General features: G+C 40.7%; 2 protein-coding genes and 1 long non-coding RNA gene across 11 annotated transcripts in view; 2 read left to right on the top strand and 1 right to left on the bottom strand.

Annotated features, from left to right (window-relative positions):
• LOC120405841 (SWI/SNF-related matrix-associated actin-dependent regulator of chromatin subfamily E member 1-related-like) overlaps window positions 1-21,238 on the bottom strand; it is a 37,494-nt gene extending 16,256 nt beyond the window's left edge. For 5 of the 8 annotated variants that reach the window (XR_005598914.1, XM_039539677.1, XM_039539679.1 and 2 more), the window contains exons 1-9: window positions 20,419-20,771; window positions 13,938-14,029; window positions 11,804-11,937; window positions 11,380-11,459; window positions 10,723-10,846; window positions 10,507-10,633; window positions 9,125-9,174; window positions 6,265-6,373; window positions 3,904-4,095 (exon numbers count right to left, since the gene is read on the bottom strand). Coding sequence is in view for 7 of the 8 variants with exons in the window: in XM_039539677.1 (XP_039395611.1) it covers window positions 3,904-4,095; window positions 6,265-6,373; window positions 9,125-9,174; window positions 10,507-10,633; window positions 10,723-10,846; window positions 11,380-11,459; window positions 11,804-11,937; window positions 13,938-13,962 (841 nt within the window). In the remaining variant the exon portion in view is untranslated. Of the gene's footprint in view, window positions 1-3,903; window positions 4,096-6,264; window positions 6,374-9,124; window positions 9,175-10,506; window positions 10,634-10,722; window positions 10,847-11,379; window positions 11,460-11,803; window positions 11,938-13,937; window positions 14,030-20,418; window positions 20,773-21,146 lie in introns of those variants that run through there. The other 3 variants (XM_039539678.1, XM_039539682.1, XM_039539684.1) reach the window with 3 other exon arrangements.
• Window positions 19,409-20,724, top strand: LOC120405843. The gene is made up of 2 exons (XR_005598915.1): window positions 19,409-19,686; window positions 19,870-20,724. It is a non-coding gene; the product is annotated as an uncharacterized LOC120405843 (long non-coding RNA).
• JAKMIP1 (janus kinase and microtubule interacting protein 1) overlaps window positions 21,234-22,151 on the top strand; it is a 269,959-nt gene continuing 269,041 nt past the window's right edge. Inside the window, exon 1 of one of the 2 annotated variants that reach the window (XM_039539676.1) lies at window positions 21,234-21,481. The gene's annotated coding sequence lies outside the window, so the exon portion shown is untranslated. The remainder of the gene's footprint in view (window positions 21,482-22,151) is intronic. The other variant, XM_039539674.1, reaches the window with a different exon arrangement.

The raw sequence follows: 22,151 nt of genomic DNA, 5'->3' as shown, positions 1-22,151 counted from the left end.
CCCGAGCATGCGCAAGCAAGCTCAACTCAAACACCAAAGGTTGAAGGTTACATCATACCAGGCACATAATTGATGACTTGATTCGCCTATCTATCCATCCCCCCCTATCCACTCTATCTTCTTATTCTTTATCTTAAAAAGTGTGGAGTCCTTTTTCCCTGTTCCCCCTGTTCCTGTTCGGTAGTAGCTGATTCCCCCCTGATGGTTAATTTCTAGCCTCAAGCCTGCCTGAATAATTTGACAGTTTATTTCCTCATATCCTCCCTTATGTCACTTTGAGCACTGAGCATTCTTCTCTCTTCCCTCTATTCTTCCTCTCCTATATGGTATTTATCAAATCATAATCTCTCATCCTCCTTTTGGTTCAGGAAAACTCTCCGAGCTTTTCAAGTCAAAAACAAACTCATTCCTCCCTTCATCATCATTCTCTCTGGCCCTTCTTTGTTTCTAGTCTAGTTTGAATTCATCCTTCTTAAACATAGGAGACCAAAACTGCACACAATACTCCAAATCTGCGCAAACTATTCACTATAAAGGGACCAAACTCCTACTTCCCTTACTACTATACCCTCCTAATAGAACCTTAAATACCTTTAACCATTTAACATTTTGCCAACATATCACATTGCCATAGTCATCACATCCAGGACTCATTCTCCCTAGGTCCTCTTCCTCTCCTCCCTCCCCCTTCTCTCCTGCCTTATCTCTAAAGTTCTTGTTAGACATCCTTAATTTTAACCTTACATTCTTCATATCTTCATCACTAATACTAACACTTACACTTTACACTTCTCAATTTAATCCTCCCTCTAATACTCCCATACAATATCCTCTTGACAATATTATCCAAAAATTTCATCCTTCCCTCCAATCAACCCCCTGTCCTGTCCTCCATCCACTTAGTCATAAATATCCATCATTGGATAAAAGGTCAATAAAAAAAAGAACTTGAGAAACTGGACTCAAAACCCTCCTCCCCCTTCAACCTCCCCCTTCCTTACCTCCCCAGTCCCCCTCCTCCCTCTTTCACCACTCCTTCTCCTTTTTTTCTTTCCATTTTCACCTCTGGATTTTTTTCTTCACATCTTTTCCAATTAAACCAGTATATCAATCCACGATTTGTACTGAGATCAAAGATCTTACTTCTCTAAAAATCTTAGATCCTCAAATTTCCCTTGTCTAAAAATCTGTACTCATCTCAAGAGAGAAATCCAGTTTGTCAAATCCATCCCAGTTGCCACTCCTCATGCTCGTTTTCCTCCCAGTTGCCATCTTTTTTGCACTTTGTTTACTACTCTCTCTTTAGACTCCATGACCTTTTTTTCCAGGGTCATAATTTTTAGACTTTATATTCCCCTATACTTCATCACCCCTTTTAGTTCTTAGGAATCAATAGATTATTATTTATTAAATATTATTCGCCAATTCCTGTAATTTATTATTTATTAAAATTATCCTTCTAGCATTAAGATTATTATTATCCCAATTCCTTACTATTCTAGGATGATTTCTACCCGGGCCACTACCTCACTTACGTTGCTTCCCTCCAGTTTCATTAGCACCAGCCATCGTCCCCTATATCCCCATCCTTAGCCACCCATTTCATTACCTCTATCCACTATTCCTATTTCCAAGATTAGCCTAATTAAAGACCACCCCAGTTTCTTCCAATTTTTGTGTTAATTCTTCCCTTCCACTTTTTCTATCCATTTTTTTTTTTCTTTCTATTCCCTCTTCTTTTTTTTCTTTTTTATCCCTATTATAGATCCTAAAATCCATCCCTTTTTGTCCCTCTCCTTCTCCACTTTCACTCCCTCACTTCTTGCTTTCCTTTTTCCTCCCTTCTGCACCCCTCCTCCCCCTTTCCACCCCTGCTTATCCCTGCTTTTTCCAATTTTCCTTCTCTCTTTGCTCATCCAGCTCTCTAATAACCTCCTAACTTTCCTTGCTCATCCCTCTCGGGGATAAACTGCTACCATAACTCCTATTCCTCCCCATCTACCTAACTAGTGCCCTTAATTCCCTGGCCTTACCATCCCCCATCCATCCTTACAGTCCAGTAACTAGTCTAGCCCAGTCCACTTCACTAGCCTTTGAAATAAATTTGATGTTATTAATTCATTTTTCATCATTGCTTTCTAGTCTCAGATGCACTATTCAGGTTCCTCCCAACAAGCACCAAAACAAGGTCCAAATCCCCCAAAAACAAATCAAAATCCCAATCCAAAAAAATCTCAAATTCAAATCTCTCAAACCAAATAGGAAAAAATGATCAAAGCATCCCCCTATGATTTCATTATTAACTTTGTTGAGTCTTTCGGTAGTCTGCCAGCAACCTGAGATATTGGCTCCCAGTTTGAAGAATTACACTGTGACAACACAGTGTCATGGCTGGTAATGTGAAATTATAAACTTGCTGTAGAATACATTTTTCTACCAAGCTTTTTGGCATCTTTGTCCTTGAGGGTAGCCTCATCTCTGCCCTGATGGCTCCCCTCACTCACCACAGCCACAACAAGTGAATCTGGTGTGGGATGTAAACAGAACTGTTCAAACCCCTGGAACTGAACCTGATATTTATGTTCTGTTCTTTTGGCCACAACTAGAATAGAGGCAGGGATTTACCAGATGGTTTTGGCCGGCTGCATAATGGCCTAACTTATGGGCAGGGCAACCTCCCTGGTGCGGTGGGATGGAGAATATCAATCAAACAGCCTGAATGCCCATGGAAGCTGCCATCTTCTTGAGGAGCTCCTAATGTACCTTGAAGTCATCCAGTACCTGGGAGGATCTTTCTGGTACCAGTACCTTGTCAGGTGATGAGCATAATGCCTGCATGACAGGCAAGGGTGAAAGCTCTCAGCGCTGCTCTTATGGTCCAGAATGGATTATACTGTTCTGGAATGGGCTGAAAGAAGTCTTGGGCTTGAGGTCCAAAGGCTCGCTGATATGAACCATGACTGGTCTCCCAGTACTGGGAGGAGAAGGCCCCCTCCTGGAAAACCTACTTGTATTGGGAAGTGGTGAAGTAGATCTGGAACCTGGAGGCATCCTCCTGGGCATCCAGTGGAGACATTGAGGGTGCTGTATAGGACTGGGCCCTAGGCACATCTGTCCCAAGCATCCCAATCCCTGTCTAAGATCCTCTCAGAACCCTGTCAGTGAGTGCAGGAATGGGAATGCGAGGAAGCTCTGGACTCTCAGTACCAGGATACCTGAGAGCCTACCTTGGAGTCTGACGAGGAATCAGAGCATTCCAGGAACCAGGAAGGGTCCACGGTGACCAAAGTCTGGATCCATGTCAAGGACACAATACTGGAGGAAGATCGGATGGCTTCCTAGCCAGCAGTAAAGCGTGGCATGGAGGAACTGGTACCAGCCCAGAAGATGTAAAGAGTTGGTACCAGGCCCAAAGGCGATGGAGCCTGACTAGAGTGTTCCAGTGCCAATGGGGAACTGCACCTAGCCCAGATGAGGGTCCTCAGCCTGAAGCAAAGGTGAAGGCAGTACTGACAGTCACAGCATAGCCTCTGGCATAGCTGGAACAGATGTAGGCTGCTGACCTGCAGGAATCAGGGATAACCACTCTGTTGCAGCCAACGAGGTAGCAGTCTCAACAGTCACTGGGAGGGGACTGAATTGACAGCTCAGGTCTGTCTGTATGAGCCAATACTAGGAAGCAGCAAGGCAAAGGTACAAGACTGACCTTCTGTAGAGGAGTTCCACAATCCAGACTTTGAAGAACTAGATACCGATTTCTTCTGAGGCAGAGGCTGTTCTGAGGTAATGGGTCTTGAATAATATTGTCCTAGTGATGGGGATCACTTCTAGCTCCAGTTTGATGACATTTAATATAAAAAAAGACTTCTCTCTGCAACTTACTTTACAGAATATACAACTTACACTTCAGAAGTCTGAAGATAAACTCCTGCAAAAAACAAAAATCAGATGACGCAAAGTTTTTCTGGGAGGTCAGGCCCCCAAACTGAAACACATCTGTAGAGTCAATTTCTTCTTCTGACTCATCTTTTCCCTCCTTTTCTTCTTGCAGTTTCTGATGTTTAGAGAACTCAGCAGTTTCTTTCTCAAACTCTCCTGGACAAAAAAATAAAATAAATAAAACAATGAAACAGGTTTCAAAAATTAACTAATTCTTCTTAAATCAAAGATGTTACAACACATTCTACATTTTTGGAATAACAAAGATTTGCCTGGCTGTAGTTGAAGTTTTTATATGAAGTAAAACTTTTAGATGGTACAATGGTGAGCACTAAACAGTCACCACATACCAACGGTTACCATACGACAGCATTCGACATTTCCTTACACATACAACAGGGAAAAATAGTGAACGATCCTAAATACAATGTTCTGGTAGCTGTTGATATTTTATAGGTGATGTATTCCCCTCGCCCCCTTTATTGGTGATTATGCCTTCCCCTCCTCAGAAATAACCTGATATTATATAACATTTATTAGACTAGCAAAACTTTGATGTGTAAAAGGGACCTTATGAATTCAAATTGAGCCAGTAATTTACATTTTGTTAAATCATGGAAAAAAAGAGATGATTCCAACACATAGCTTCTGCAGAATAGCTGGCCTTTCAGCATATGTTATCATCAGACAACCCACCTAAACTATCTAATAAAGTGGATTTCAGACCCCATACTTAAGAGCACGGTTGTACATGCTGCAGTCAGGTCTCTCAATGGTACCTCTGAAATCAGTGAGCTTTATAGGCACTGAAGTTCAAAACACACTTTCAGAGGTCATCTTCTAGTATAAACTCGCAAGTATCAGTTAAATATATTTATCAATCGGCAGCAGAAATTTTTTTTGTACAATAATTATATTTGGTCTGGCTTGGAAAAACTGCTATACATGTATTTTAATAGTAAAAGAGTACAATATTGTTGATTTTGTACAAATATATGTATATGGACTTAGAATATTAGGGTTGGAAAGGACCTCAGGAGGTCATGTAGTCCAACCCCCTGCTCAAAGAAGGACCAATTCCCAGACAAATTATTGCCCCAGATTCCTAAGTGGCCTCCTCAAGGATTGAACTCACAACCCTGGGTTAGCAGGCCAATGCTCAAACCACTGAGCTATCCCTCCCAGCCACTAATGTGTACATATGTCACTACTTATTTTTCCCTAGAGGATTTTGTGATTTTTTTTTTATTACTGTAGAACCAGTAGCATTATTATCAGAGTTAAGGTTATTTTGTTGCGATGCCATATGCATTTCCTTTTCTCAATAAGAATAACACATTCATTATGTAGGCTCCTTAAGATTTAGAATGTGAAGCAAACAAACAAATAAAAGCAAATACATTAATAAGGAAATGCCTGGGTTTTGAAAGTGATGATAGGCAAGTGTCCTGTTCACATTTAGCACTCTTATCTTTTAAAACTCAAAGTGGTTTTGGTTTTTTGGAACTGCCTACTCATTTTTTTAAAACTTTTTATTTTGTGTGCCTGTGTGTCACAAAAGGACAAAATTTCCCAATTTTTTAAAGGTGGAAAGACTAGGTCATATCAAACTGAAGGAGTGGACAGTACTTGCCAAGCTATCAATGGTAGGAAACCAAAATCCCATTTCTCTGACTAGTACTGAAATCGTAAGAAAATTGTGTCAGAGAAAATGAAACAGATCACTTTGTACATTTGAAAGGATGGTGAAAATTCTGGATGAATAAAGCACGGTCCATCACAAGCAAAAATCAGAGTCTCCGTGCTTTTGTCATTGAAATAACTAATTTATGACAAGGGCCATCACAGAATGGAGTTTTGTGCCTAGTTTTAGAAATAGCAATTTCTTGAACATTTTATTATTCCTTTCCTTGATACATAAGCTGAAGTGCCTATGAATTAGAATTTTGTGAGGTCACTGGGCTACTAGAGGGAAAACAGATTATACAAAATATTAAAAACCCACAAAATTATTAAGAAAAATGAGTCACTATGTTTTAAATTTCTAAATACACTTAATTATTTAAAAAAAATTTCCAGTCAACGAAAAATGTGAAAGCATGATGATTTTTCTTTTTCAGTTACCAAATATATATTTGAGAAAAATCAGTCTTATAATGGGACCCCGATTATATTAACTATGAAAACGCTATATGCTCTAAGAGCCAGCTATTTAATACACTAGATTTGTGAACCATCTTATATTAGTACCAATACCAGTTGATAGTCTGTTTGAATTGCACGCTAGCTTGATTAGCATACAATTGAAAATAATTTTAACACTACCTGTTAAATTCTGTAAGTGTTGCTTTCCCATAAGGTGTTCTTTCTTGTTATGAAAAGAACTGAAAAACTGGTTACATGTCCGACAATACAGGTCATTGCTTTCATCTCTCTGTTTTGATGAAAGAGGCAGAATAGGGAGAATTAGAAGGAGCTGTCAATATCTGCTAAATATAGAGTAATTAAGAAACATTACCTATTGCAAGCAAAAAAATAAAAACAAAACAAAAAGAACCCCAAACCTCCTTTGCTCCTAATACAAACCAAATCCCATCGAGGCATGGGTCACAAAGAGATTTCACAAGACAGAATTATTTAGGGTATTTTTTATTTTTTTTTTTGGTTTGGGGCAAATCCTGACTCCATGGACACAGATAAAGCTCTCCATGGGGACAATGATACTGGTTTAACTGGACTTCACCATGGGAGCGCCTTTGTCCTGTCACTCTGGGGATATTCGAGGCTGCAGTGGGTGAAAGTGGAGGCTGGAGAATCCACTGCTATTCAAGTCTTTTAGTCCCTCTCCAATGGGCTTCCACCCCCAAAGCAGCTCTGTTGCCTGGGATGCAGGATTCCATCCATTTTTTCTCATGGGAGATCATCAGTACTGAGATAAGTTACTTGAGCCGTGCAGAGGATTTGGGCCTAAGTAGTTTTATTTCTTCCTTTAAGGAAGTGCTGAAATGTGCAATAATGTCAAAGGAGAGCACTATTATTGTCTTCTTGTTTACTGGTCAAGGCCCTAAGCTGATAACAAATAAATGTGCTGTAATGAGGGTTAGAAGTCACTAAAACAGAAGGTGGGTCACTATAAAACACATAAACCAGGTGTAAAGTGCCACCATGGGAAAAATATGCTTACAGTTATCCAGATGTATGGTGCAGTATTAGTGCTGAGGCACGTACAGTGAATGAAACAAGAAAAATTGGGCTGCCACAACAGAGAAATGCAGTCAAGAGAGGTTCCTTTAAGTGTGACAGAATAACATGCACAGTAAAACAACTGAATAAGATAGTCCATGTAAAGAGTCAATTTGATCCTGTGGAGAGAGATTGGCACTATGAGTAAGGAGAAATGGTTTCTACTCCCAGCTCTTCAGCTAACTTGATAGCCTGCCTCAGGTCACACACTTAAATGTCCTCTGGCCCCGTTTCTTTACTGGAAAATATGTAGAGTAAAACTACTTACCCACCTCCGTAAAGTGATTTATAAGCCATTATTAGCAGTACATTTGAAAAATAATTGAGTATATTCAATAGAGCAATTACTTTCCATAAATTTTTGTCACAGCTTTATGTTCAAGTGAATGCAGATTCCAAGTTGCCACAATTCCAAGTAAAAGAATTTGGTTTTGCTTTTTTTAAAATCAGACAAGGAATTATATGCAACACCGATTCATGCACTGAGCATCGTCCATCCTGTGCACTGAATGAGGAAGAATCCTAATGGGAAAAGTAATATGTGATCATTTAGTTAAAGATTTATCATAATTAGGGCTTCTGTTTTTCAGGGTTTAATAATTTTATTTTGGGGAGTTTATTTTTAGCAATTTTTGAGTTTTATGAAGATGTCCAAAAATTGTGTTTTTTTTGGGCTCTCTCTTTGTATATACTGTATTGAATAATGTAAATTATATACGTTACTTACTACAGTAGAATATACTAGTATGAGTAATCCCTTTGTAAATGTTCCATAGTGCCCTTTAATGTAGCACTATTTCAAACAGCACTACATTAAAGGGCACTAAGGAACATTTAGACTACGTCTAGACTGCACATCACTTGTGGCAGCATGTTGTGAATGTGTTGCTACCTGCTGTACTGAAACGCAGGCTGTGTCCACACGGTGGCATGTAGCTACACATCAGTGAAAGGCTCTGGTGGGGAAGGGCTCCAGCAGTGGGGGACACATTGCTAAAATAGCAGTGATGATGACGGAGGCAATGCTTGGGTAAGGAGAGTGCCGTGAAGGGAACAGCCACAGGGCTCAGGCATGCCTTCCCTTGCTTATGTAGTGCCTCACCATCTATACAGCTATGTATACCTGTGCCAGGAGGAGCATGTAGTGGATGTACTGTACACACTGCCAAAAGAAGTGTGCAGTGTAGATGTACCTTCACTGTGCACCAACAGGATCTACACAGGACAATTAATGCACAACACATTGGTGCACTTCAGAAATTGTTTCCCCGTAATAAACAATTACTGGTCCACATAGACAAGTCATTACAGTAGAACCTTAGAGTTACAAACACCTTGGGAATGGAGGTTGTTCAAAACATTATGGTGGTTCTTTCAAAAATTTACAACTGAACATTGACTGAATACAGCTTTGAAACTTTACTATGCAAAAAAAATGCTGTTTTCCCTTTATTTTTTTAGTAGTTTATGTTTAACACAGTATTGTATTTGCCTTTTTTTTTTTTTTTTTGGTCTCTGCTGCCTGATTGTGTACTTCCGGTTCCCAGTGAGGTGTGTGGTTGACTAGTCAGTTTGTAACTCTTGTGTTCATAATTCTGAGGTTCTACTGTAGACAAAAATAGCCATTTCTGCTGTTCATTGGATAAACACCAATTTCATTTTGTTTTTTATATTGGCAGAGTTAAAATAAAAATTCAGACGCCCTAATCATAAGGCGTGCACACAAGGAGGTAAAAATAGGGTTGTAAAGACAATCTTAATTCTGGCCTTTCCTAAATTTTGAGTTCCTGACTTTGTGATGTTAACATTCTTTTAGAATAGTTTTTGTGTGAGTACAACACTGTATGTCATTATTAAAATAAACTAGCTGACATTAACTAGCTAAAACTTATCAACTTTCTCCATCTCACCCTCACCTCAAATACAGTTTCAATGTACTTACATCTATTGCTGACAAAGCAAGAGCTTCATTCTCAGATCTACTTCCTATAGATATTGATGGAAAAAACAAGTTCTATTATTTTAACTGTAATACAGAGAACAAGTTAAGCAACTTGAGGGAGGGGACTTTCAATTAATAACTGGTCTAGTGGTCCCCAGGTTTTGCCACAACATACAAGTGGGAATCTTAAGGGGACCATCCGTTATATTTTATAATGTGATAAAAAAATCTTAATTTTTTTCCCCAAAGGAACAATACTTGTTTCTTTCAATGGGGTTAGATTTTTAAGCACATTAAAATAAAAAAGCACACCAAACAAGCATAAGATCTACACAAAAGTGTATTTTTTTTTAAAGACACTTCTCTGAATCTTCATAAATAGCTATGTGCCCTCTCTATCTTTTTCTTCCTCCAGAGAGTTTGAAAGGAAGTGTCCAAGATTCTCTCTCACAACTCCCTAGCAAAATCTTAAACATAGCATGACATTCCTTTAACAAAGTTTTTTTTTTTTTTAAATTGCTCAGGTCACATCACTGCCGAAATAGTGTACTGAACCGCTCCCAGCAGAAAGCAGCTTGCTGTGCTAACTGCAAAGATAACTACCGAAATTACTGTACAATGCAATACAAGCAATAATGAAAATGAAGTGCCTGTCTTTTTCAAGAGCTCTTTGCACAGGCAATAGAAACTTAAAGTACGGTAATTCTATTTAGCTGTGGATATTTACTGATATAATACCCACAATTCTAATCTGAATTACAGAATACAGGGTCAAGGAGTTGTAAACTTGAATTACAGGATCTGCTGTAAGCACTGCAATGCATAATTGAAAAAGAATAGGCACAAGCTGGGCAAATTTAGGGTGTAAAGAAAGACAATCACTGACAATTCAGCCCCTTTTCCCTCTCTTGTACAAAGAGGTGCACTGTTTTAGCAATCCAATATTTATTTTCTTTCTTCACTTTATTCCATGGAGTGTCAGTTTCTAAAAGTACATTCAGCCTTAAAGGGCAAGCAAGGAGGCAGACAGTAAGCCTAATAATAATAATTAAAAGGCAAATCAGATAAAATGTAGACACTAAAGCACCTTTTTATTAATCTACAATATCACATATACTTGCGTAAACAATCATTGCCAAATATTTCTTCAACTGAGACCTTCAACACATCCACAATATAGCTCTGCTTTCCTTCAATTTTAAGGCTTAATAATTATGATACTATAATTAATAGTCTGACAAAATTAAAAAACTGTAGTAACAGTGAGATGATTTCAAAACCGGGGTCTCCCAGAACTCTCTTCCTAGCAATCTTAGTTAGGGTATGAATGGAATATTCCTTCATTTCTTTAAAATAATTGACATGGTTGTTCTCTAACTTACCACACAGGGTCTTCACTTTGTGAACTGCTCTTCTCTCTAAGAAAGTTTGATAGACTTCAGAGTCTTGATAGGCTTTCAATTCTTTCATATATCTTTGCTTATCCTTTTCTGCTTCTTTAATATATTTCTGCAAAAGAGATACAATACTTGCTAAAACATACCTTTTCTAGTCCGCAGCCTCTTTTAATGCTATACGATGATAATGAAAAGGCTTACTTGCTTTCCTGCTTGAGAAAGTTGAGACCATTGAGCAGCCAGCATCTTGGTTATTTCAGTAAAAGGCAAATCTGGATGTTTAGCCTTCGTTTTAATTCTCCGCTCATTCAAGAATATTACATACCTAATACCAACAGTGGGCAATATATCAGCAATTAACAATATATAAACTAGTAAGATTCATTTGTGCTTACATATATATTGAAATATATATGTGAAATATTGCCTGGTAGTTAATCCTTTATAAAGTTATGGAACTGCTGGTTATACATTTCCCACATGGCTAAGAGAACCTTCCCTCAAATCATTTTAAAGAAAAATTCCCATGTGGGTACACAAATCTGCATTAACCTATAGATTGCAAGGACACGTGACTGCTCAACCTACAATACATTCCCTTTAGCCATTTCACTGTATCCCTGCACTTTTTTATTGGTGGGACTAATAAAAGGTGTCCATCAAAACGCAGTTTGAGGATTTCTAACATTTCCAAGCTATAAATATTTAATTGACTTCAGAGGCCGTTCCCAAAGCCTTTAGCATTCTCTAAATCTCTACAGTTCAGAGCCCCAAGTTGCTTTAGTACTGCATACAAGAGAGCATATTAAGAGAACAGTAAATTATCTGAATAACATAATGCTACTATAACACACTTACCCTGTTGTAGGGGCACGAGGAGTGGAAAATTCCTTTGGAGGTTTCCTTTTCTTCCCTTTAGGCCAGCCACCTTTTCTTTTCTGGGGAGGTAAAATACTTGGGACTACACTGCCTTTCATTTGCAAGTCTCAAAGCAAAGTCTCACTTCGTGAACAGATAGGACTCCCATTTAGTGAACTATTATATATGCAGAGCAGTTACATGGGAACCTTCACTATACCATCTTCACATTACTACTATTTAAAATTGTATGAAGTACAATTATGGTTAATTAGAATGTTATATATGCCCCTGTATGAGGTGTCTCATGCTTAAAGTACAGCTTGATTCCCTTCCATTAGTAGTCACTTAACATATACACTAGTGGCTGTTACTAAATTATATGAAGTTTGTCCAGTCCTGTATTGTTACTCTGAACACGTACCTTTGGCTCACTGGAAGCTTGTTCCTTTATGTCCAGATGTCCTGCTAATACAATGTGTTGCAGTGCGCGAGATGGCAGATTGCAAGGATACCCATGAAGTATCTGATTTCCTGAAGGTATTCCTCTGACTCCACCTGGAGAAAAAAAGGGCTGTGGTGTCATTAAAGTAAAAAAAACAAAAAATCAGCCTGCAGATATCGATATTTGGAAAAAAAATTCTACTGACCCCTGTACTTTAATTAGGCTATCCACAGCTCAATCATGGGTTTGAGAAATGTGTAGGTTGTTTTTATTTTTAAGGGTGCCTCTGGTAAGAATGGACTAAACAAAAATGCCCTATCTAACCTTTTTTTCTGATCTTCTATAATGGTCTATTAAATCCTGTTCTCATAGGATGTAGGTGCAATTATGCTGCAATCACTGTAAAGAGGGTAGAACAGTGCTGGCAGTCACATGGTATTTCACCAAGATGTAGCCTTTTATGTAAGATGAATTTCACTATTAATCATGTTTTATGCTGTTATAATTTATTCTTAAATGTTTGCACTATAAATGGAAATAAAAAACGTGAACATGACACCGAACAGTGCTTAATATGCTTTTTCCAAATATTAGGGCTAAGTGATTAAAAAACTTAATTGCAATTAATCATGATTAAAAAACTTAATCGCAATTAATCACATTGTTAAACAATAAAATACCATCTATTTAAATATTTTTGGATGTTTTCTACATTTTCAAATATATTGATTTCAATTACAACAGAGAATACAAAGTGTACACTGCTCACTTTATGTTTATTTTTTATTTACACTGTAAAAACCAAAATAAATAGTATTTTTCAATTGACCTAATACAAGTACTGTTGTGCAATCTCTTTATCATGAAAGTTGAACTTACAAATGTAGAATTATGTACAAATGCACTATCACTGACAAAGGGTACTAATAAGGTACTTGTCTGACCTCTGACCAATTCCATCACTCCCTCCCACCCCCGCCACTTGGAGTGGAGGGGACCTAACCCAAGGGCTCTTTCTGGGGAAAGAGAAGTTCTCTTGCTGGAGAGTGGAAGCCATAATAGCAAGTGGGTTGAATGTTGGAGAGGAGACCGCAGTAGTCTATTATTCACCTCCCAGCTCCCTTTAATCCCCCAAAAGAACTGCTCCTGGTGAGGGACAGTGGGCCTGAAGCCTCCCCTCCCACATTTCAACATGGACTAAGTTTCCAGTGGTAGATCCAGTAATTAGGGAATAGGGAAGGGCGGGTTTTTTTTGGGCGCTCTCTCCTATTTTTTATGTGCAGCTTGATTCTTCCCATCACCCCCTGCAGCTCCAAATAAGACTGATTCTACCAGACTCCCCCCACTACTTGTAAGACAAGGTGAGTCCTACAGGAGGCAACCACCCAACCTTCCCCAAAATGACACACACCTTGACTGACTGCCAGGGCAACAGCAGATTTTTTTTTAAAAATCCCTGTAATAGAATAGCTTGTTTCATTGTGCATATTGGCTTAAATCTTCAGACAATACACCACAAAACTGAACTATTTCTATTCTTGGGCACTATTTTACTGCTATGGTCTTTGGAGATGATCCATGTTTGTATTATACACTGATTGTATGTAAACTCAACTATCTATCAATGTTATACTGATTTTCTAGAACATCTTCATGTTAGATGTAACTAACTAAAAATCCCGTGTTTATCACATACTTTCAAAATATGCATTCCTTCTTCATTTTTACATGATCTATGCAACACGGGCATTACAGCACATAATCAAGACCCCAAAACATCTTATTTTAGACAATGACTCTGAGAAGCTCAGCTATTCAACTTATTGATGCAGACAAGTTCTCTTTTCAGTCTCCACTGGGAATCAGACGCAGTTTCAAAAGCCATAAAGTTTATAAAATGCATCACTGAAAGGCTGTTCATCAACAGTAAACCTAAACCACACTGAAGTGTTAGTACTGGAGATAAAATATTGCAATCGTGAAAGTGAGTTGCCTTATACAAAATCAGAAGCAACAGACAAAGATAAACTAAATTGTACTTTTATTGTCAATTGTATCACAAGCATTTAAGATAGACAAGTAGTGTAAACAATGTATCAAAAGTCACATGTACCTTCTGTTTGTTGTTCCAACTCCATAGCTAGTTTTATCTATCCTATATATGACAACGCATCTCTATTGGCATTTGCCGCAATACACAGAATTCTGTGGGGAAAAGATATTTCTTATGCATTATAGCTTTAATACACAATTACTGTTACTGTACAAAGCTGCATGTTAGTGTGGAATTTTATAAAAATGCTTGCACTCCCTTTGAAGTCAGTAGAAACAAAACTAAGACAAAGCAGAGTGCTTTTAAAAATCCCAGATATCAATTACTAGCCTGCTCGGACACTAAGAACTCACCTACGCTAATCTTTTTTGTACTGGTGTATTTGGATGTAGCTGCATAGGAGAAAACCTCTAGTGTAGACAAGCTCTGACCACATAAATATATATCAAAATAGCGTATATTCAGAGATAGATACAGAGACAAGGGACACAAGCCAAATTCTCCTATCATTTAATCCCATGCAACTCCCACTGGCTTCAACAGAGATTTTATGGGTGCAACAGAAGAGAATTTGACCCCAAGCCCTTCATTCCAAGCCTGATCTTGCCACATGTTAAACATGCACATCTCCCTCTGATGTCAGTACTTCCTAGATCAAGACCTCAGTGATGTTTTTTGAACTGCAATCTTTAGCAACTACTGAATGCTAGTAGCAAAAAATAAAAAAGAGTGCTTGATATGACAAGAGAGAAGACCTGATGGTAAAAATTTAGCAAACATGCTGTTGATTTCAGCCATTAGAACAAGCACATCTGACTGTTTAATCATTTTCAGCAGCAGTACCTAAGATGGTCATTAAACACTGGGATTAGTTAGATTTTTTCAGGACATTAATTTTGTCTTTCTTTCTTGGCATCCAGAATTTTTATTTTATTTTTTAAAAGGAGAGCGATTTTTCAAATTGCCCATATAAAGAAGAGCTCTATGCCGGAGAGACCCCAGTCTTAGGACAAAGGTAGAGGTCCATCCAACATAACAGTCCCTAAAAAGAGGGAATGGGGCAAAAACTGGTGTTTATTTTCTCCTGTCTTAGAGAGACCCAGTTCAGCAGCCTTTCTCTAGCAGAACTCTAAACAGCTGAGTGGTGCATTATGTATTAAAACAAGCTCGAGTGAGCCACAGATACAAGTCCTTGGGGATTTTCTTCTTAAGCAGCATAGTAGTCTCTATTTTTACCTCTGTAATCCCTGACCTCTTTTTATTACAGCTAATCATCTAAACATACAGATCTATGTTCAAGAGAGCCATGTATGTGGCATTAGAAATCAATCATCAAGGATTCTTAAAAGCTGTATCTTTGATGCAGCTATTGCTCCTCCTCAGCAATGGATTAATATAACTCTTCACTGGTTTCCCCTTCAGTTTACCGTGTATCATTTCCAAATGCTTTATTCCACTATTGGGCAGCTTGACCACTAATTTTTTGTATATGTTAACATCACTATCAATGTTATGTGATTCAACAATGTGCAAAGACATGGTTTGTCAGACTTTGCTTAACTCAGCTGTTCTATGTACATAGTACATGAGAATTTTTAGGCACTGTACTTGCAAAGCATTCTTCTTCAATTAAAAAATGTGATTCCCCAGATATTGCTATCAGAAGTTCACATATCACGGATAACCTGGTTGCTTCAGAACAACTCCCTCCAGGCACTGACCTCAAACAAAAACAATGTGTACTCTAAATCGAGCAAAAGTCAGGGTAGGAAAGACTGGTGACAACATGACTAAGCAGGAGATGAGGAAGGAGAGCCTAGACAAATCTTTGAACAGTGCCTGATGCAGTGCCCCCTGTCAACATCCTGTATTCCTTAAGAACTATATGAGCTAAGTGATAACACCAACTCGTGGCCATGTTTTTGGAGCAACAAGGGATGATGATGATGGGAAAATTATATACATATATATTTAAACACAGGGAAGCTAGAATTGTATAGCTCTGTTAATATTGACTTCAACCTACAATGATTAAAGCTACATTTGGGAAACATTTTAGTTCTTAACTGTATTTAGATTGCTTTGATTGTTTAGTACCTTGTAAATGTTCTTTATTTGAAATGAATACTCAAGTAACGTGCTATTTTTAAAATAACACACATACACCAACCTATGGCACATTAAGTCAGTGGACTGAGTGAAAAGGAAGTGCATCTTTATAGCTGTACATCCTAGATAGATAGAGAGTATAGTGTCACCCATAAAATAGTACTTTTACTATTAAAACAAAGATTTGGTTCCAACAAATTATGCATTCACTCCACCCACACAAAGCACAAGCATTTAGGCTCTAGGCAAGTGAAATGTGAGGTAGAAACACAGCCTCCAATGCAAGAGTGCAGAGTGCTCACCGTCACCACTCCATTCTATGAGCTGCTGCCCCTCTGCACCAGCTGCATGGGGTGCTTGGTGCAGCTGTGCCCCCGGCCTGCCCTAAGGTGACCTCCCACACCTGCCTAGGCAGAATTGGTACAGAGAATCTTCCCTTGGTGTTCAAAGGGCTTACAGGCACCCCATGTGCAAATATGCACCTAGTCATTTGCCTGGGCAATCCCTATTCTATCCCTGTCAGCCCGCCTCAGCGGGGGTGTCACTCAGTGTTATTACTTTGTAATTAATAATTTTTCGACTATATTTTTAAAAAGTGAATACATAAAAATATACTGCAGGTTTCAGGACCCTCTAGCAACTACTAGTTGAGCTACTGTGAACCTCTCAGATTGAAATAAAGGTCTTGCAATCAGCCTTCACAGAAAAAAAAAAAGTCATTCACACATGTGAATTACCCAAGTGACCAACTCTTATTATCTTACAGTGGATAATTATATTCTGCCTCCCTTAAGTTTCCCCTAGGAATAGTTTGTTCTTCGTTTCCTGTCCTGAACAGTTATAATATTCATTGTCAAGCTGTGAGAAGTTTTAAATATGGCAATATATTATACACAATTGTTGCAGTGTTGCTGTGTACTATTAAACAGTTGCCTGCAGGTGGCTGCATTTCAGTGGTGGCTGAAAACCATAAAATATAAAGCTAAAGTCTATTTTTGGACCTGTGCATCTGACTTTCAATTAACACAAAAATAAATAAATAATCAATCAATGAGAGCCTTCTAAATTCACAAGTTGAGGATTTAATCCATTTTTTATAAATCAGTTTGGAAACACCTTTGGGATCCTTTGTCATGAAGGACGGTATGTAAGTTTAAGTTGTAATTATTCAGAGCTGAACTTTTAAGAACGTCTTACAACTTGACTTTCAATAGAGAGTGAGGGCCGGTAGATTTTAAAAAATGTTTTTGTGACAGGCCAATTTTCAATTGTAGCAGTTCATGTAGAGTCAGGACAACTCATAATGAAGACATTGCTATGCTGCGAGTGAGCTCCAGACTTCAGTGCAGGTTCTTTAAGATCAGAGCATCAGTATTTTAAAAAAAAATCACAAGAAGAGAAGAATTAAAGAGTTTATTTCCTTACTATTGCAATACCTTTTCTTTAGAAATATGGATATAATGAAATCAAAGTGCCTTTGTAATTCCAAACTATTTAGTTCTGAAGATAGTAAAAGACTTAATTATTTTATTTCAAAAGTTGCTCTTTATAGTCCCCCCAGTCCTGCTGCCATTGAACTAAATGGCAAAATTCCCATTGGCTTCAATGGAAGCAAGGCAGGGCCTAACATTTTCTTGCATAGGTGTGATATAGCAGTGATTCTCAACCAGGGTACATCAACTCATTTAGATATTTGTCTAGTTTTACAACAGGCTGCATAAAAAGCATTAGCAAAGTCAGTACAAACTAAAATTTTGTAAAATGACTTGTTTATACTGCTCTATACACTGAAATGTAAGTACAATATTTATATTCCAATTGATTTATTTTATAATTATATGGTAAAAATGAAAAAGGAAGCAATTTTTCAGTAATAGTGTGCTGAGACACTTCTGGATTTTTAGGTCTGATTTTGTAAGCAAGGAGTTTTTAAGTGAGGTGTTAGTCGTCTGGAAAGGTTGAGAACCTCTGTTATATAGCACCTTTCATCTACAAGGTGTTCTCTGTCATATGCTTCACTAAGTATTGAAAAATTAGTTAAAATCTGGTAGCACAGTGCCTGTGGAGGCAGCAACAATATATCAACCACTGATGTTGACAAAGCAGTACTAGTCCTATGCATTTCTGTGACTGAGTGCAGGAAGGGAACACTTGAATCTGTTTTACTTTATTTTACTGAGCAACAGACTGCTGGTCAGGCTACTAGTTTTATATAAAGCAGCATGAGATATGTAACCTTTACTAAGACAGATATCAAAGATGAGCAGAAAGGATCTGACTTCAATATGGTAGCCATGTGCAGCATTGAAACTAGACATCTTATTTGAATCAGAACAATAGCTGTATTGTGCTATAATGCAAGTGCTGCAACAGAAGTACTAGTTATGAGCCCAAGTTCTAATACAGAACATGATTATTACCCTATAGGTTCTTCCCCCTGGATCACAAAAGCACCCTCTCTCTTTGATGACATGCGCCTGGTACAAAACTTCTCATAACGGACAATGGGACTAGATCATGTTGACTCCTCTGTATACTTCACATTTATTTACATTTCCTATAAAACTAATATTTGGCATTTATGTAACATCTTGAAACAATGGGAAGTATATGAGACCAGTTATGCTAATCAGGCCCTTTATAGACTTTACAGACTTTTAAGGCCAGAAGGGACCACTGTGATCATTTAAACTGACCTTGTGTATAACACAGACAAGAAGGAATTCAAGGAAGTCCTGTAGTTTGGATGTTTCTAAAAGATATGCTATAGTTTAACCTTGATTTAAAAATTGCCAGTGATGGAGAATCCACCATGACTGGTGGTAAATTGTTCCAACTGTTAATTACTCTCAGTGTTAAAAATTTGCACCTTATTTCTAGCCTAAATTTGTCTAGCTTCAACTTCCAGCCATTAGATCTTGTTATGCCTTTGTCTGCTAGATTGAAGGGCCATCTATTTTCAAATTTCTGTGTCTCATGCAGGTACTTCCAGACTGATCAAATCATTCCTTAACTTTCCCTTTGATATGCTAAATAGGTTGAGCTGCTTGAGTCTCCCATTATATGGCATGTTTGCCACTCTTAATTATTGTTGGGACTCTTCTCTAAACTCTCTACAATTCATCAACATCCTTCCTGAGCTGCTGACATCAGATCTGAACACAAGACTTCAGCAGTTGCACTGGTGCCAAATACAGAGGTAACATAACCTCTCTCAATATTACTGATTATACATGTTAGAATCGCTGTCATATAGAGCATAGCTGCCCTCTTGTACCACCTCCTGGCCAAGTGTTGTGCTGCAGGTGTTCCCTGCCTCAGTTTCCTCCCATGGGATTCATATGACTCAGGCTTCCAGAGGGGACATGCTCAAAGTTTAGTTGCTGCTGTAACAAATGTTAAAGGGGGAGGGTTCCAGAGCCTGGCCTCTAGCCTGAGTCTGAAGAGCTACATTGTAGCTAAAAATCCCCATAGCCTGAGGACTGTGGGTCTAAGTCAGATGACATGGACCAGCTGTGGGTATTTAATTGCAGTGCAGACATGCCCTCTGACTCTGGCATAGAGCACTGGCTCCCAGGCTATTTTCCTGAAGTCCTTCCACAAGAGCCCAACTTGCTCCTTATGACTTCTCTCAAAGGGAGTTCTCTCAGACCTGTTAAAAACATCACCCAGATGATCAGGACCAGCTGCTGCTGCTGGGGTAGGTAATCTGGATAGGTGTGGTTGAGCTCAGCTACTCTTAAAGCACCATCCAATTTATGACAGTGTATGTGTTGTGAGTTCATCTGACTTGACTCCTCAGTCCTAAATCTTTTTCAGAGTTGTTACTTCCCATGACAGATTCTTCCATGTTCTAAACTTGGTCTCCATTCTTTGTTCCTAGATGGATGACCCTACATGTGGCTGAACTGAAAAATTGTTTGCTTTCACCCATTTTACCAACTGATCCAGAGTGCTCTGTAGTAATGACCAGCAGAGGATGACAATACTGGAAAGCAGATACTCAAAAAGCAAAACTCAAAGCTGTGCTCAAAGCCAATTTACAGCAGTAGATAAAAGTCACAGTCTGTCTAGACCACAATAGAGCAGGCAAAAGCCTAGGCCTGGGAGCCTCCCGCAGATACTATATTTAACAGCAGCCTCTAAATAGAACAAGACTTTAGAGGGGATTAGAAAGTACAACTGTCTGGCCTTAAGGAAAAAATGCTAGCAATTGCATTAAATTGACAATTGTGCCAAATATCTGTAGATAGTGATAGTGTGAAAAATAATAAAAGGAGACCTATAAATAGCATCTTCTTAGAATCTTAATATTTGAGTGTAGCTTTCAGAAAGCTATAAGCAGGCTTTCTTAAGACAGCAGTATACCACCTATATATGATGTAAGTGGTGCTGATTAACAGATATAACTGCTGTGCACACCACCACCTACCTCTTTTATGGCAGTAAGCAGCTATGGTGAAAAAGAGGTGGGACACACCCGTTGCAAAAAGATGCCTATTGGACAAAGCACGGCAACAAAGGGAAATTACAGTGAAAAGTCTCATTCATTAGGAGCCTTATGTTTGAGTTTGGCGTTAAAGGCCCGTTTGATCTGCGATGCTGATTGTGCCGCGGGGTTTAATCGGCAAGTAGTAATACAACGCCTGGCGGGTAGTGGGGCGCTATAGCAATGCCAGCAGCATGGCCCCACACCAGCAAGCGATCAGGCCGTTCTGCTTCCCGGGGAACAGGAGGTGCTCGCAGCGTCCCGTGAGCGCTCTGGCAGCCCCGCTAAATGCCCCGCTCCTCGGGCGGCCTGGTTCTGGGACTAGCCGGCCCAGGCAGGCTCCGCGCAGCAGGCGCTGTGCACCGGCGGGGGTGGGGAGAACGAGGATTCCCTCCGCCGGGGCTGGGCCCCGGGCGTATCACTAAGCCCCTCGCCCGTACTGCGCCCTACGCCGCCCTGGCGCAGCCAGGCACCTGCTCCGAGCCAGCGCTGCCCAAGCCCCTTCCCAGCGCGTGCAGTCCCGCCCCGGGGCGGCCGCCGCCCCCTCCTGCAGCGCGGGGGTAACTCTGCACCCCAGGAGCTGGGCCAGCCCCGGCGGCCGCCGCAGCTCGCCTGCCCGCCCGCCCACTGCAGCAGCCGCTGCTCTCCCCGCCCCGGCCTCGCCTCCTCACCCGCCCGCTGGAGGGAGCCGCGGCGGCCGGTCCCCCGGGCCCAGGCGGCCGGAGTTGCAGCGGGAGTCGGTGGGCGGTGAAGGGGCCGCGGCAGGGGCGGGCACCGTACGGGGAGCGGCGCTCTCCGCCTCCCGGAGGCGGGTCGGCAGTGACAGCTGGAGAGCATGGGCGGGGCCCGAGCCGGCCTCTAGGTGCAGACACTGGGCGGCGCGGCGCCGCCTGCTCCCCGGCTGCATCCAGACGGCGCTGTAGCCGCAGCGGCAGGTTCCTCCGGGGGCAGCGTCCCAGGGAGCGCGCAGGAATCCCGGCGGGCAGCTGGCTCCGCTGCGGCGCTGGTGAGCACCTCGGGGCGGGGGGAGCGAGCCGGAAGGTAGGGGGCGAAGGATGCTACTGCTGGGCACGGAGCCTTTGATGGCGTGGGGCGAGTGGGTACCAAGTGCCGCCCTGGTGGGTGGGCGGGCACGACTGGGCTGTGTGCCAGGCTGCTCCTTTCTACCCCCCCCCCGTCTGTAGCCCATTGCGAGTGGGGCCCCCCTTCCCCGCCCACCCTTCTGCCCACTGCGAGCTGGACCCGGCGCCGGGACCCCCGGCCCTGCTGGGTGGGGTGCAGTAAGTTGCGCTGCCACCTCCAGCACCGCCGTGAGCAGAGCTGGGGGATCCCCACCCTGCTGCATTCATCCACCGGGCTGCTGCTCGCTGCGGAAAGCTGCCTCCTGACTCCCCCAGCCATCCCCACTCAGGAGGCTGTGGGGTGGCCGCCGGTGCTAGCCCTTCAGATGCTCATCCTGATGCAGGATGGTCTCACTGTACAGCGGAATGTGGTCTCCACCCCTCTGCAACTCTGGAGCAGCCATCAGAAGAGCTGGGGTGGGGCTGGGAGCGGCTTGGTTAAAAGGGATTTCATCGCTCCTTAGGTGCCATTGTCCACCCCTTTAAAGTGGCGGTGGGGACCCCCCCCCCAAAAACAAACTCTCTGGGTGAGATCGCAAAGCCCCTTTGCTCCCC

The sequence above is a fragment of the Mauremys reevesii genome, linkage group 5 (genome assembly GCF_016161935.1).
Source record: "Mauremys reevesii isolate NIE-2019 linkage group 5, ASM1616193v1, whole genome shotgun sequence".
Taxonomy (NCBI): Eukaryota; Metazoa; Chordata; order Testudines; family Geoemydidae; genus Mauremys; species Mauremys reevesii.
Note: the sequence above shows the minus strand (reverse complement) of the source record. Positions and strands in the feature narration are given on the sequence as shown.